Source organism: Triturus cristatus, chromosome 5_2 (genome assembly GCF_964204655.1).
Source record: "Triturus cristatus chromosome 5_2, aTriCri1.1, whole genome shotgun sequence".
NCBI classification, from domain to species: Eukaryota; Metazoa; Chordata; class Amphibia; order Caudata; family Salamandridae; genus Triturus; species Triturus cristatus.
The window spans coordinates 103,990,630-104,006,990 of record NC_140588.1 but is presented as its reverse complement, the minus strand read 5'-3'; the positions used below and the strand labels follow the sequence as shown (position 1 = coordinate 104,006,990).

At 44.0% G+C, this 16,361-nt stretch overlaps 1 protein-coding gene across 3 annotated transcripts in view; it reads left to right on the top strand.

The window, feature by feature from the left end:
- The window catches only part of PIGN (phosphatidylinositol glycan anchor biosynthesis class N), an 862,819-nt gene that overhangs the window by 369,927 nt on the left and 476,531 nt on the right, over window positions 1-16,361 (top strand). For all 3 annotated transcript variants that reach the window (XM_085606885.1, XM_085606886.1, XM_085606884.1), the window contains one exon: window positions 5,324-5,402. In XM_085606885.1, the coding sequence (XP_085463011.1) occupies window positions 5,324-5,402 (79 nt within the window). The remainder of the gene's footprint in view (window positions 1-5,323; window positions 5,403-16,361) is intronic.

Sequence of the window (16,361 nt, the reverse complement as noted above, 5' to 3'; positions counted from 1 at the left end):
GCATTTAGGATCACTGGCCCCTTAAGAATCCACCCCAGGTTATGAGGAAGGGGACCCACGGGAGGCGCGTGCAGTGGAAATAGCTGCTATCGGGATCTCTATTTAAGCCTATGGAGAATATTGCGGTTTGATTTAAACAGATTAAAGACACTTATAGCAGGAGTTCAAAGTTGAAAACTTAGAGTTAAGCTCTTGAGGAGCTCACTAACACGAGAGTACCGAGGTACCACTGTTACCTGCCCCAGGGAAGCCAGATGCATAGGTCGTTTTCGATGTCGGGTTGCGGGCTGATTTTCAATGGGAAAATGTACAAAACTGCTGCTAGCCAAAAGCGTTGATGATGCCGTGAAGATTGAAGTTGTAGATCTTGTAGAGAAGAACCTGAAAGCAGAGGGGACAGAGTCTGGGTCACGGCACAGTGACCAGGGAGCTCAAAGGAAAGAGCCCTTCAATGTCGGGTGCTTCAAGTGGAAAGAGGTGTAGCTTGGATCTGCAGCCACGCGCTCCGGGAGGCCTCAAGGAAAGCCAGCTTCTGGAGGGTGACTTTCCCACGTCGGATGAGGGTCGCTGCGGTGTTAGTGTCCGGATTGGATCCACTAAGCCTTGGCAACCGCAACCCACGCAAGATGAACAAATCAGCTACTGGTGCAGACCCACGATGTCTGTGAGAGGTCTCCTTCGAGGAGACTGTAGAGCAGGCCTGGAGCAACCAGGGGAACTCTTAAAAGTAAAGATTGTCCTCCGCCAGGGCCCACAAGTCGAGAGACAAGGGACCGCGGAAGGCAGCAATTTGGAGTTCGTAAAAGGGGGCCCACGGGCCACCGAAGGGAGCTAGGGCACTGATCTTTGGCACAGTTGCTGCAGAGAGGTTGGCTCAACTTTGGGCCAAAGCACAACTTCCCCACTGGTCAGGGTCATGTGCTCCGCAGGAGGTGGCCGGTGTCCGGGGGTATTGGGAATCTCAGCACCCACGCGGTCCACAGTGCTCAGACTCGCTGTGCACACTCACTGGCCTCTGGGATGCTCAGGAAACCCACCTCAAGGTTGCTGGGAGTCGACGAAGTCCGTAGGAGCAGCGAAGTTCCAACCGGGTCACTTGCAGTGTTTCAGGTGCCTGCCAAGCAGGGGGGTAACTCCTTTACCCCAAGGGAGATTTCTTCAGTCAGCTGGGCAGCAGCTCGTCGAAGGTCAAGTCTGTGAAGTCCAAAATTAATCTGAGGTTCTGGGGCCACATTATTCACCTTTATCCAGAAGATTAGGGGAGGGTCCAGATCAGAGCCTACCAATGAGAGTTGAGGCGGGAAAGGGTGGCTACACCCACTCCCCTTTGTGTGTTTCCCGCCTGGGCGAGGGGCAGGATGCCCCTGAACCGGTTCCAGGCGGTGTATGCAGAATGTAGGCGCTGTAGCAGCCTACGTTCAACTCTGAAAGGCATCCTCAGGTGCACCCAGTTCCAATCCACATAGTCTGTCTGGGGAGGTGCTGGCACCTCCCTGCAACAGGATCCCTATTGTCCAGCTGCCGAGTCTTTGATTTTCCCCAGCAACAGGCAGCCAGAGTCGTGTGGGTGGCTGGTAGCATCCATTTTGTACTACGGGTGCACTTTTAAATTGGTGTCTTAATTCTGCCGCTTTTCCCATATCGCCCCTCTAGCAGGGGGGAATCGTGCCCTCATGCCTATGGCTGGACTGGGGGTATGATTCCTACATGTTTGACACCAAACACGATATGGTTCTGTGTAGCCATTCTCAAATTATCGCGTTATCACGATAGACTTATAATGCGGTTAAGAGTATATGGTATGGCTACACTACAAACAACCCAGCAATGATTTTACGAAGGTTGCAGAGGGGCCCTACTCAGGTAGGGGTCCCCCCTCACACATACCTCAGCACCCTGCCTTGTAGGATTACCAAGGCCTGCTATAGGGGTGACCTATGAGAGTATATGTGTTGTAATGGGGTGGGATATAGGGTACCTATATCCCTGTAAGGGGTGCTAGCACCACCTTACCCAGACTACAGTAGTGGTCTGGGGGTGTCAGTTTGTATGGCTGTCCCAGGGTGGCACAATAAGTGCTGCAGCCCTGGTAGGCCTACTGAGGGACCAATGTCCTGGGTACCTAAGGTACCATCTACAAGGGACTGCCAGGGTATCCTCAGTATCCAATTGGCTTGTACCTAGGGTACTCACATTGTTTAAGAGAGGAAGCAGATAGGCTGGGGTCCTGGATAGCAGGGCCACAGCCTGGCTAGGGTCATAAAACAGTCAAAACATCAGCAAAAAGTTGGGGGCAACTATGCAGTCGATGCCACTCTCCTACACGCCCAGATATTATGGGTGAACACTAGTGTTTCTAATTTCTTGTTAGGGTATTGGAGAAACTGTGTTTTGTGTATATATATACATATCTGTATGTTTTATGTTCATCATTGTATATATTGTTGTATGTCTTTTGATCAATTTATTTTTTAAGTGATTTGTGGGTCAGAGACTGGTCCAACGGCATGTGTGTGAAACTAAATCATTTGTAACTTTTGTGTAAACTAAATAGTAACGTTAGGGTAATTAATTGTGCCCTAACCGAGAATAAATTTGAGATTCATCCCTCTACTTCCTTGTAATTCATCTATTCGATGTCCTTAGCCCAGGTGTAGGAGGGTCATTTGGGCATACCCCTGTTTTCTCCCTGGCGCTATTGATTGTGACACTACAGTTGGCATTGCGTCCTACAATAACAGTCATGTGTAGAGGATCATGCACTCCCAGAATTCCAACCTTAAATTGAATCGTACTCTATTTGCAGCGTGCACAAAGGGTTTCACTCTCTGATCCTTGAATGTGAAAAGACAATTATTAGAAGCAGCGTTCCCCAATTGGAGTTCATCCTCTTTAGCACTGCCTATGTCCCTATGGCAAGTGGTTTTATATGGTTCATAAATGTAGAATTAACTGTGCCATTTCCTCTGAAACATAAAGAAACAGATGTTAGTCTCATGACTGGCTGAGAACTTCCACTATCTGTTCAAGAGTAACACGCAACGTTGTTGTCCCAAATTTGCACACACTTTTTTACTTCATCCTGACTAACCTCAGTACCATTCCATAAATGCATGACCCTACAGGAGAATTTGATATCAGACTGCCATTGATCATGGGCAAAAACTGATCAAGTGACTCTAAATCCTGGCTAACGAGCACAATCCGGGGGGGTTAAGGATTCACTAAATAGCTATTAAACTCAGTGGGCAGGTGTGTTACTCCTAGAAACCCTAAATTTAAAACCATCAGGATCCAATATACCGTGATAGGACGACCTAGCTTCTTCATGCATGATATCTCATCCTTACTGTCCTGCTTATCTATAACAATATATAAAATATCTACTGAAGAGTCATATTTTGTGGAATTGACTAGAAAACTTGCTACTTTAACATGTGTAAATTGAATTTGAGAAATAATCCTACACGAGAGGAGATGCAATAGACATAAAGCTGTGCTTGAGGGTACTTTCTTTATGTAGCCTATCCGATCCTGTAGCATGGAGAATTAGAGAATAAACAAAACATGATTCAGTGGTACTTTCTGAACCTATGCGTGACATTTTCCAGAGACGGATGAGTAGGTGCAGATGCAAGGTCTGCACTCATAAACTCAGAGCACGCTTGAGCGTGGCTCCTCGTTGCCACCTGATGTGGCTGGACACATTCTAGCCTTCAGGTTGGACCTTGCATAACACACACAGTAGGTAGCACTGTAGGGGCACCATATTTGTGTGGGCTAGTTCACCATTAATTGTTTTTCTGTCCTGGAGAAGTGCCATGGATCCTTAAAACCACTCTAATAGGGACAAAACATGTTGACAAGTGAGAGACTTGAGTGAGGCCTCCCAATTGCGACCACAGGGAAACCACTTCACCCAGTTGTTACACACCGACTACCAGGGTTCCTTTAAAAACCTCTAGGGTAGCATTCGCTTGATATAGGTTTTTATCTCTGATGGAGCTGCCTTCTTATTAAAGGATAACTTTCGACCACCCTCATCAGTTTTAACTTCCAATCACATATCACTAATCCACCACACATATCACCTCACTTGCAATCATGATACGGCATTTGCTTTAAAATATCTCTGCCAAAGTGACCCTTCGGGGGACCGGTAGGGCATTGGAGCGACGGCCTGACGAGGAGCACCGCCCTATGATGAAGCATGGCATCCCCTTGAGGGTGTGTGAGGGCAACATGAGACAGCCTCACTGACTGTCTTATTGACCTTAGTCTACTTACACCTGTTGACAACACTTTCTCTCTTCTCAGGAACAGATGCCCAATTTTTTTTTTTGATTGATCCATAGGAGCACGGGCTCTGGACCTCCTATTCAGCTACCAGTCCCCCCTCCCTTTCCTCTTACGAGGAATGCCATTCAAACGTGACATATGTTGATACCACATATTATCTGATATTCTGGTATGAAAATTAATGGACAAATTAGCATGAATAGAATGTTCTTTTCTTAGGTGTGTGAGGTTAGAGCTAGAAGATACGTTGATATGGTCGTGGAATAGTGGAATGTATCACCTTCAGTGTGGGCAGACAGAACAGTTATGAATGTACATGGTAAGCATATCATGCAAATTTGGAACAAACCAGTCTTGTTGTATTTGTATAGACAAGTGATCTCTTGAAATGTGGGCTGGTAAATGCGACTGATCAAGAGCTGTTATAAGTAAGGCCTGAGGCATCACTGGTTTATCTATAGATATTTGTGTATGTATTAGGTCAGCCCCTTACTGGAAGAATTCTCTAGCCTGCCATAAATGCTTTTCGTGTGGTGGAGTGGCTTCCTGCAAATCTCGGAGATGTAAACGCACTATCTCAGTATAATGAGGCGTGACATTGTCTGTGGTAGAGTTAGATTCAGATGGCGAGACAGTCTGAACCACCAGGACTGGGACATGTTGTGAACTTGATGGCACAGGTGGGGGTGTGTGCCTAGCTGCAACTTTAGCTGCCCAGTCTGCTAGTGCATTACCCTGAGACACAAAAGCTCATTACAGAATCTATTTACGTCTTTCTTTCTAGAAGAAATATGTATTTATGCATTTTTTTCATTAAGAAAATCTCTCATGTAATCTTTAATTATTCGTAGCTCTCTAATTTGTACGCCTTGCTGTGATCTCCAGCGAGCTGCGATTTCTAAAAAGTCCGTCTGACACAGGTCATTAGCATATGTATATTTATCCTGGAACTTATCTGAGACCAAGACTGCTGCTGCATCAATGTAATGTGTTTTTTCATTAGAGCTAATGTGCTTTTTGATAGGTTACTGTCGGATTCCCAGCAGCTCGAGATTCTGAGGAGGTCAAGAGAATACATTCTGCAGGAGAAGCATAATGACGCTGTAAGTCCATTATTACATGACTGTGTTGCACTTTACAAAACTCAATTTTCCTTCTCATTTTGTTCTAAGCCTTGTTTTAAACAAGCATTAGCAAAGCCAATAGGCCTGGCTTGCATTTTCACTAAAACGTTAAATAAGCATGCTGAAGTGAAAAAAACTAAATAAAAAAGAAAATGTTCTGTATGTTATGCATCATTGAGATAATTTAATGAGTGTTGTTTTTGAGATTTAAAATAGTCCCTTGTACATTGCAGTGCAAGAACCCATAAGAGGCTGAATGATACACAAAACGGCCAATAGCATGACACGAGCCTCCTTGGGCCGGAACCAATTTCCCTATATGTATTTAAAGCACTGGTAACAAAAAGTCTCTCTGACAGTCGTACAATCAATCCAGACCTAAAAACGAGCCTTTCAGACACATTGCTCAGCCCTATTTCTCCAGGTTCAAATGTAACACTGTAATTGCTTTCTTGCATGACTGCTCCTTGTTGTCTTTCTTTATATAAGCATTTAAAGATGTTTCCTGCCCTGTGAGCGAGGAAACCCTATATTCTCTGCAGTGTACAAACAAAATGCAGCATGTTACTGTGTTGATATACTAGCAGCATAAAAGATAAATTCCAAACAGCATGGAATCGTAAGACAATGCCTATGCTTTGTGTAGACCCACACATTCTGGTGGATTCTGAAAACCAAGACGCATGCACTTGGTGAATCTGTCCACCACCCATAACCCTATTACTTCTGATTGTCTACAGAACGGAAAGTCCACAGTCCTAGGCTAGCATCAATGGACAAAGGCACAATTTGGCTATCATCAATGGAGAAATGCACAGTTTCCTTTTGTCCACATAGAAAACATTTTCCCCTTATGAAAATCCCTTCCCCTCACCCCTTCATAAATTTTGGGAAGCAGCAATCCTAAACCTTTTCACATCCAAGCTTCATCTTCTAACCCGACCTTTTTAGTTGTAAGTTAACACATGCAGCAGGTTGGGGAATTTATTGCTAATATCTGTGAGCACCCACAGAGTTGTTAGTTTGTGGGTGTTCACCATATTGCAAAAGAAGCCCTTCCCCTGCACTCTGTGTGAACGCCATTCTCCTCCACCATCTAAACTTCGCTTTTGGCAGCCGAAAAAACCCTGCCCAGCCGACTATGTGATTTTTCTCATTTGTAGGCTCCCATAGTCATCTGCAGATACCAAGTCTGTGCATCAAGATCTGTCATTTTGAGATGGAAATGTCACTTTTTGCTCATCTAATTGTCACTGAGGAGTGCAAACATGTTTTCGTATCGTACCCATAACTCCTAATGAATGCCTATTCACGCAGATTCCTCATCCTTGGAACTATCAACGGGTACCAGACAACAATCATGAAACCAGAACAATCCGAGAAGGGCAGCTGATGGTGTCAGGGAGACCTAGATGTCCATTGCTGATCCAACAGTGGCATTGAAATTTGACTATAAAGCTATTACTATAGGCGCCACCTGCAGCTCTGACGTTACTTCTACATTTTACGTCCCATCGTAGGTGTGTGAAAAAATCCTTGAAATGGAAATTCAAGAGAACTCAGCTAAAACTGAGGTTCTGAGATTTGGCAACAACCCCTTGATGTGGACACCAGACTGGTGGCCTGCTGATCTTGGCCTCTGTCCCACACCCCGCAGGAAAGTCAAAAACCTGGGCGTTGTGGTAGACGAAAAACTCAATATGGGAGACCAGGTCAGCAAGGTGATATCTGGATGTTCTCTGATACTGAGAATGATTAGGAAAATCAGGTTCTTTCTCACTGAGGGGAACCTGAGAACGGCGGTGACTGCATTGATACTGTCACGTCTTGACTATTGTAATAGTCTTTATGTCAATATACAAGCTCAACATCAAAATAGGCTCCAAACTATTCAGAATGCAGCTGCCAGACTGCTAACCAGGACCCCTAGGTCGGTCTCAGTTAAAGGAGAACTTAAAAAGTTACACTGGCTCCCTACTCATTTGAGATCTCGATTCAAGGCACTATGTATTGTGTTTAGAGCCTTGAACGGAACCGGTCCACAGTTTTTAAGAAACAAGTTTTCCTGGTACATCCCGTCCAGAACCCTTAGATCAACGGGCGCTAAACTAGTGAAAACCCCTTGCTCTAAAAAAGTTAATTGGGGAGGCAGAAGCTTTGTACCCAGTGCGTCCAGATTCTGAATGAACTTCCTTTCTCGCTAAGAAACTCCCCTGACGTTTGTGTGTTCAGGAAGGGTCTCAAGACATGGTTTTTTTCTCAGTTTTAGTTATGTTATCTGCTTAGGTAGTTAATGCTTAGCGCCAGGACACGGGAATGGTAATCGTGCGCTTTATAAATTTTAATAACATAACATAACTGTTAAAGAGCAAATAGTTAAATGATAAGTAAAACTGCAGAGAGATTTAACATTTATTGCTATGGATAATTCATCGTAAAGATTCCTTATTTTTAAAACACCCTTATATCTGTGAAGCAAAAAAAATGTTGATGGATTTGCATAAAGCCTCTACTGCTAAAAACCTCTAATCAATATAGAGCATGTGTAACCTAAGAAAATAAGCAACAATGCTGGTTCAATTTATAGAAAGATAACTGAGTGAACGCTTGTTAACGAGTGAAACGCTGGACCCGGCGGTGCGGGGAAAGGAGGAACCCTTCACGGGGGCTTCAATTTAGTCAAAGGTCTATGGGTATCTGTGACGTATGGGAATTCCAAGGACCCCACACCACCTTCTGCTGGGGTCAGGTGGGATGGTGTCATCTTCTGTTATGTCCCTGCTTGTTGAAGGACTAATTTAGTTGTAGTTGCCCTCCTGCCGCCAAGTTGGTGTGCAGTAAGTTCCTCAGAAACTTGTTTATTTCCTGTCTTATGTAATAACTTAATGCAGACTGCAAATCACCTTGAAAATGTGTGCTTGACAAAGGCAAACACGGCAAGAACTCCTTAAGGAATACTGGATGTCTAATCCATGACTTGTATGAAATTCTAAAGCAACCCTGGTTTAGTGAAAGACCCAGATTGAATGGAATCCGTGAATAACAAAAGCTACTCTCTTTCCCTCCTTGCAGAAGTAATTGCCAATAAAATTGCAGTTTTTACAGCAGTGATTTGAACCAGCGGAGCTGCATGGGGTAGAAGGTCGCCCTCTTCGAATGAATCAAAACTAAGGCCCTGCACGGGTCATCTAAAACACCTTAGAGTAGGGGCTCTTAACATTTTGACTTCTGTGGACCCCATTGAAGCACAACTGGAAGCCAAGAAACCCTAAGCCGCTTCTACAACTTCTACTTCAACAATAATTTACCAAATATACACAAAGTATAGAACTCAGTACATCTACCTTTCTCCGCATCTGCATACTTAAATATGAGAGCTACTGCACACTTGTATAAAGCCCAGATTTTATTGATATTTCAATAGGCAATCATGTGAAATCAGAATTCCAGTACAACTGGTGAGAAAGAAGTAGTAACTGGATTGGCCTTGGACAGACACAGTCAGCAATTGATCTTGGTATCAACAAAGTTGAAGACCATGTAGGATCATTGTGACAAAAGGTGACAAAGACAGGGATTGTATAAAGCTAGAAGACCAGGTGATCATTATGCAAGAATACCTGCTGTCTACTTATAAGTAGTACTGTGCCTGTGGAGGTACCTAAGCTCTGCTGAAGTGCGCTAGTATGCCCATTTCCAATCCAAGAAGTGTAGTTGCTTGGAGTCTGCAAGCCATGTTCGTGTAAACCAGTAGGTGTGAGAATGTGCAGACTGAAAGGGCATTCTAGGGAATCTAACGTTATGTACATGTATCGATCACTGAGAGCTTAGGACCCTGGCTAAGCGCGCAGACGCGTATTACTTGATAGAAAATCATAAGAAATTCAAAATTGTTTTTAGTCAGCAGTGGATTGCTAGATCAGGTTGGAGCATGTTTACATGCAAACAGTGACTGTACATTCACAAATACATCATGGTGAACTAGCTATCAGGTTCTGATAGGAGCATTTTTTAAATGCTTATGATTATTTTCTTTAAACCTAAGTTTATTGATTTTAATATATATACACCAAATCCATTTGGGAGGCTATGCAGTCGTCTTCAAGCAAGTATTATTGTTGCTTGATTAAACTTTTATGCTCGTGGAAGGAACCATCCCTATAGAGTTATTTAGCTCACAATGCTTGTGATAATGTTATGTTATGTTATGTTATGTTAAATATACCTCTATAGCACATGTCTACCCATAGGTGTCTTGGCACTTGCGGGCTCATGAGCTACTAAGCTAGAGTATTACTGATTCCTAAACAGCCAGGTCTTAAGTTCCCTTGTGAAAGCGAGAAGGGTGGTTATGGTCCTGAGATACAATGGGATAGAGTTCCACAGCTTAACTCCTTCCTCCCCATTTCACTTTCCTGATTCTTATGGTGGTCATCAATTTTGCATTGGTTGATCGTAGAAGTCTACTTGGTGAATGTCAGTTAAACACCTTCCTCAGGAATTTCGGTCCTTCTCTGTGCAAGGCTTTATGGGTCACACAGAGTGCCTTGAATTTAATCCGTTGTCACACCAGGAGCCAGTAAAGCTCCCGAATGCCTGCGGATAACAACTGGTATTTAGGGATGTCCAACCTCAATCTGGCTGCTGCCTTCTGTATCGCCTGGAGCTTATCAAGTAATTTAACCTGGAGGTTCATATATAAGCCATTACAATAGTCCAGTTTTGATCAAATTAATGGAGAAACAATAGTAGTTCTGGGAATAAAAGGAAAAAAAAATCATAAAGGTTCTGATGGTGAAAAATGAGGAGGATACTACTTTCGAAACCTGGGCCTCATATCTGAGCTTATCATCAATAATAAATCCAAGATTTTTAGCTTTTCTCACCCGAATTGGAGGAGAACCCAAACTGTCCAGCCACCAGGCAGGGGACCATGCTGGAGAGAGATTGCCAAACAGAATAACCTCTGTTTTACTCAAGTTCAGTTTTAGGCAGTGTATACTTATCCAGTTGCTTAGGGCGGTCATGCAATTGTGTAATCTTAGAGGATAGTTGATATCATTATCTACAGCTGATAAAACCAGTTGGGTGTCATCAGCATACAATGTTGGATTTAAATTGAAGCTTTTAATTAGAGGGGCAAGTTCTGAAACATAGATATTAAATAGCGTTGGGGGCAGTGCAGAGCCCTGAGGGACTCCACATGGCAAAGTAAACGGTGAGGATTTAAACTGACCAAGATTCAGAATTTGAGATCTCTCTGATAGAAAGGAAGTTAATAGCATGAGAGCTTTACCTTTAACCCCTATGGCGTTCAAACGGTGGACCAATAATGCATGCTCCACCATGTCGAATGCTGCAGACAGGTCTAGTAGGATGAGAGCTGCTGACTCTCCACCATCCAATGCCATTCTAATCTCTTCAGTGGTTTTTATCAGTGCAGTCTCGGTGCTGTGACTCGCTCTAAACCCAAACTGACTGGGGTCCAAAAATTGATTGTCTAGAATATGATTGGATAACTCTACATTGATTATTTTTTCCGCAATTTTAGCTGGCAAAGGAAGTCTTGAGATGGAATGATAGTTTGCAGGATCACTGGTATCAAGAGATGTTTTTTTAATGAGAGGGAGAATATTGACTTATTTCCAAAGTAAAGGAAATGCCCCTTACTGGAACATTTGATTGAATACTAATGAAAGATGAGAGGCGATCAGCTGCTTAGCGAGCATTAAGATCTTATGGACAGAAAATAATGGTTGAATGTCATATGGAATCGTGAACCCCCAGGCTCCCCTGGAGCACAGATTAAGAATGCTGTCTTAGAGGATATATGTTTGGTAGGCCCTTCAAGTGATACTTTACAAGTGTTACTTGCCTGGAGGGATTTTCAACAAAAGCACAGCAAGTAGATTCCAGGAGGATGGCTCATTGTACTCAACTTTCTCCTCTGTTAAAATTTGGTGCAGGTCACAGGGGTTTTTGTGGTAGGCTTTAACGTTACATGGTTGAATCCCTGCAATGAAGACTCAGCTGTCTATCCTTTGGTGGTGGGTAAATTGAGTACCATGAACCGGTTAACAGCAGCATCTTTTAATTGCTGTATTTACAAATGGTTGACATTGGGTATTTAGCTCAATATAAAATATATTTTTTATTACAATTTAGCTATGTTTGCCTTCAAACAGGCAGATGCCAAAGAGAGAATTATATCTAGAGCTTTGGAAATTGAACCAGCTAAATCCTAAGGATTGCTCCAGAGTAGACTTTCAGCCACTGACTACAGTATTTTTCTGTGTTAGAAGGTTTTCTTGCAGCCTAGTCAACATATTTTAACTTTTAAATAGTCTAATGTAAAGTTATCATGTGGGCCTTTTTTTTGCTCTTGTACAGACTACCTGGACGTTTCGGTTTTTGCAGGGGTAGACAAATGCGCCATATATTAGCTATATTTTAAATCCTCTTCTGCCAATGCTCTTCAAGTATATTATTTCATTAGTGATGACCTCAGATTCATGAATGTATCAGAGGTCAGGAAGAATGAGATAAGGTGTACGCTGAGGGTTATTTCCATCTGGCATTTGAGATATCTCTTACAAAATCTTTACTACACCTAGTATCTATTGGGCATTATATTGTGATGAAGGCCAAGGTTGCCTTCATCATGGGTCACCAGGATCTCTGTTGGCCTGCAGTATACATAGACCATGTTCGTAGTAGGTAAGGAATGAATCAGCATACTTCTTGTGTATAATCTTGACCAGCAGTTAATTGTTGTTTAAGGCTATATTTTTCCACTTTGTCTGTGCTATCCGCACATTCACTCCTCCATTTGGTGCTCACTTAAATATTGTTTATTTGTTATTTCTCAAAGAAAGATCAATTGTGCTTATTTATGATTGCAGATATATTGTGATCAAAATTGATAACCTTTCTTGAAGGAGACAGAAAAATTGTGCTTTGGATTATGGATCCTGTTTATCGAAACCTCCATTTCTGATGTATACTTTTAACTGCAGAATCCTCACCCTTGGAATTTTCCAAGGTGCCAGACAGGATCTGGAGAATTCTTCTAGCAATTGCCCATTGTGCCAGTAAAATGATAGAATGCCATAGGTGCTGAAAGGGCACTCTTTAAATAATTAAATCCTTTCATGGTGTGCCAAGCCAATGAAACCTAACATTCCCTCGGAGTTGACTCCTTTTTTTCAGAAGGGTCTTATGGGTGCCCCCATATGTCAACAATTATCACCATTGGGCCAGGGCGTGCATTTTGTCATGGGTGCCAACTTATTCAGAGGGCATTTCCTTATATTAAAAATTACATAAAACATGCCAGTACCAGAATTCTTGCAATTTGTGCTGTCCATATATAACCCTTTATGTCTAAAATTACCTCAATATTTGAGAGGCAACATTTTTTCATGGTTGTCACACTCCCATTTGCCAGGTTGGCCACCTTTATGCCAAGAATTACCACCATTGTGCTAGCACCAGCATTTTGCCATTGGGGTCCATATGCCAAGTGTTTACTCAAGTATGCCAGTATTTTTCTACTGATGCCCTATATTCAATGAATTACCTCTAGTATTCCAGTACTAGTATTTTACCATTGGTGCACTTTTGCTAAGTATTAATCCCCGTGTGCCAGTGTCAGTATTTTGTCACAGGATTCTGTTAAAGAATTACTGCAAGTATGCCAGTATGTCACCCTCTGTGTCTCTAAAAGACATTAATTACCTCCAGTATGCTAGGTTCAACAACAAACTTGCAAACATCACATCACATACTTCCTTACATTCACATTCACCTACTCACATTCATTCCCTCACTCACTTACTCTTGCGCTCTTACACTCCCTTACACACATTCTAATTCGTTCTCCCTCACTCACTTGTATTCACTCTTACTCTCATTCATTTATACTTACTGAATCGCAAGCCCTGGTTTATAATGGTTTGTGCTGGGTTTGCATCGCTTTTATGATGCAAAAATGTTGCATATTGTTAAGGTGGGATTTACTATCCAATGCACATCAGGAATTGTGTTGGATAGTTTCTTAAACGCAAGTTGAGCTATGCACTGCTTTGTGTTATTTTGTGTCTAGAGAGCTTTCCATGAATGGCGCATGATCGTTGCAGTGCAAACACCAAGGGTTTTTCAAGCAAATCCCTATTTACAAACAATGCTAGACAGGGATTTGCAGAAAACTCCTACACCTCCTCATGGCAGGAGTAAGAAAATACCCTTACCAAAGATGACAAGTTTCAAGCCATGCCACAAGCATATGTCAGCCACCAATCCACACAACGTCTGCCTGTGGAGCGTCGGCACCAACCATCATTCGAAGGTGTATGTCAAATTCTCCCTGTGCACCAAGAGGCCACGAGGTAGCCCTAGGTGAAGCTTTATATCGGATACAGACTTCTAGCTGATGATTCCTTACTTTAGAATTTCCCCAGGTATCAAACTGGATCCAGAAGAGTTTTCGTGAGCAGTACCCCTGCTACGTGACGGTAGTTGGTGTCGGTCAATTCTGTATGTCGGCGTCATCCGCACCGGAAGTAACGTCTGTGTCACGTATATAGGTGCCACCTTGCCATCAGTTATTTTGCCAGGCAGCGCTGATCCGAGAGACGAACTACCCCTCTGTCAGTTTTTGACAGAATTTTGGCGACATTTTGTTGACGTTACTCCTGGTGTGACGAGGATGTGATTGAGGAAAAACAGGTTTCAAACCCTGTGGCACCTGTAACCGCGCCAACGTGGTGACAGACCCACAGCTTGTTTGTAGTGTCTGGAGCGCAACTCCAAGTTTTGTTCTGATTGCTGAGCCATCAACTCGAAGGCTTTGTGGGAGCAGTCCCTGAAGCTGCTAGCAGGCTGGCATGTACCTTCGCAGAAGTCACGGTCTTGGTCACGAGGATGGGCCGTTCCAGGAGTCCGAAGTCCTATTCGTCCCACTCCAAATTGTCAGGGCATTCTGGTACGAGGCACAACAAACACAAGAAGTTGAAGCACGCTTCAACCTCCCTCGGCCGCTGCGATGAAGGAACATCCACGTTCGAGACCTGGTTCCTCTGAACCTGTACCTGGGCCGACTCCGCGCTGCCACAGTTTTCTGGGAGTCGGAGTGACCCCTGCTCAAATTATAGAGTTTTATGAGGCCATGCTTCTCATATTTGATCAGCTTGACCCTTACGGTGCCCCTTAGGGTCAGAGGGGGCCGACCACTCATTTCACTATGAATGCAATGGGAATCGATTTTTCATGCATTTCTAAATAAAACTTCAGTTTGGCTGAATTGAATTGGTTAAAGAAATGATGGAATACTAGTTGTAATTATATTATTCAAACTTGCAAAAAGATTAATTATTTACAGAATATATGTCTGTTCTAATATAATTTATTCTACTCATATTAAGTCTTCACAGACGTCTGTGTAATTACAGTATGTTTTAAAATGACCTCCAAGTAAATACCTTGGGTCGCATTATTGAAGTGCCCCAGGGGCGCAACAGGCGTTTTGCACCCACTTTCTGCTCCCCTTGGGCACTTTGGTACTACAGAAGGGGCCGCAGACTCTTGTGCAACCTCTTCTGTAATATAGATAGTGCTGGCTCACATAAAGTGCCAGCGCTATCATCAGAGGCCGTTTCCTCATTTGCATGGTTAAGTGGCCCTATGCAAATGAGGGAATCCATTTGCCTCTGGGCCTTATAACAGATGCTGGCGCAGAGGCAAAGAAGCTGTGAGGACGCGCACCCTGATGGCAGCCCTCTGGATGGGGAAAGGGGGTCCCATGGACCCCCCCCAGACATCCCCTTGCAGGCGGGTGCAGTAACTCACTGTACCCCCCTGCAAGGGGATCTCTATTCCCTCCTAAAAGTGCAGGCGGGTTGCCGCCTACACTGTGAAACACGGAGCTGCTTCAAAGCAGCAGTTCTGTTTTCACATGAATGCTTTCTCCAGGGCAGCGCGAGTTCGCGGCTGCCCTGAGGGCAGCACATTCATACTAAAAAGGTGCGCCCGGCGCCAATAGGAAAATGCGCTGTATGTATGATACTGCCCCTGTACTTAGTTTCTGCATGGATGAGGACGTGGTTCTTACCGGCCTGGTCCTGCCCCTCTTGCCCCCACCATCCAGCATCTGCAGCCTTCAACCTTCCTAATCTTGCCCTTTGCGATTATGGGTGTCCATTTGGGGGCAGGATCCTCCATCCACTCCACCACTGCAAAACCAAAGGGGATGATGGACGGAGTGTTGAACATTGCAAGCACTCACCCCCATTCAACTGATCTGGGTTTAATCCATCATCATTCTTTAGCTCACTCTGCCACCCCAGTTCAGACATGGCCATATGCAAATCGGTCTGACCCTGTGCCTCATGGGAACAGTCCAGCCCGAACTGCCAAGCCATGTCTTCCCTGGACCGGAAACACGCATCCTGGGACCAGTTTCTGCCTAATCAGCCGTCATCAGCAAGGCTACCTTGAATCCAGTGGCAAAGTGAGCAAGGGACCCACGTCTGGGCATACCCTGCCAACTTAGGGCGAACAAAGCAAAACCAAAGGGGATGATGGACAGAGTGTTGAACATTGCAAGCACTCACCCCCAGTCAACTTATCAACTCCGCCACCCCAGTTCAGACATGGCCATATGCAAATCAGTCTGACCCTGTGCCTCATGGGAACAGTCCAGCCCGAACTGCCAAGCCATGTCTTCCCTCGACCGGTAACAAGCATCCTGGGACCGGTTTCTGGCTAATCAGCTGTCATCAGCCAGGCTAGCTTGAATCCAGTGGCAAAGTGAGCAAGGGGCCCACGTCTGGGCATACCCTGCCAACTTAGGGCGAACAAAGCAAAACCAAAGGGGATGATGGACGGAGTGTTGAACATTGCAAGCACTCAACCCCAGTCAACTGATCTGGGTTTAATCCA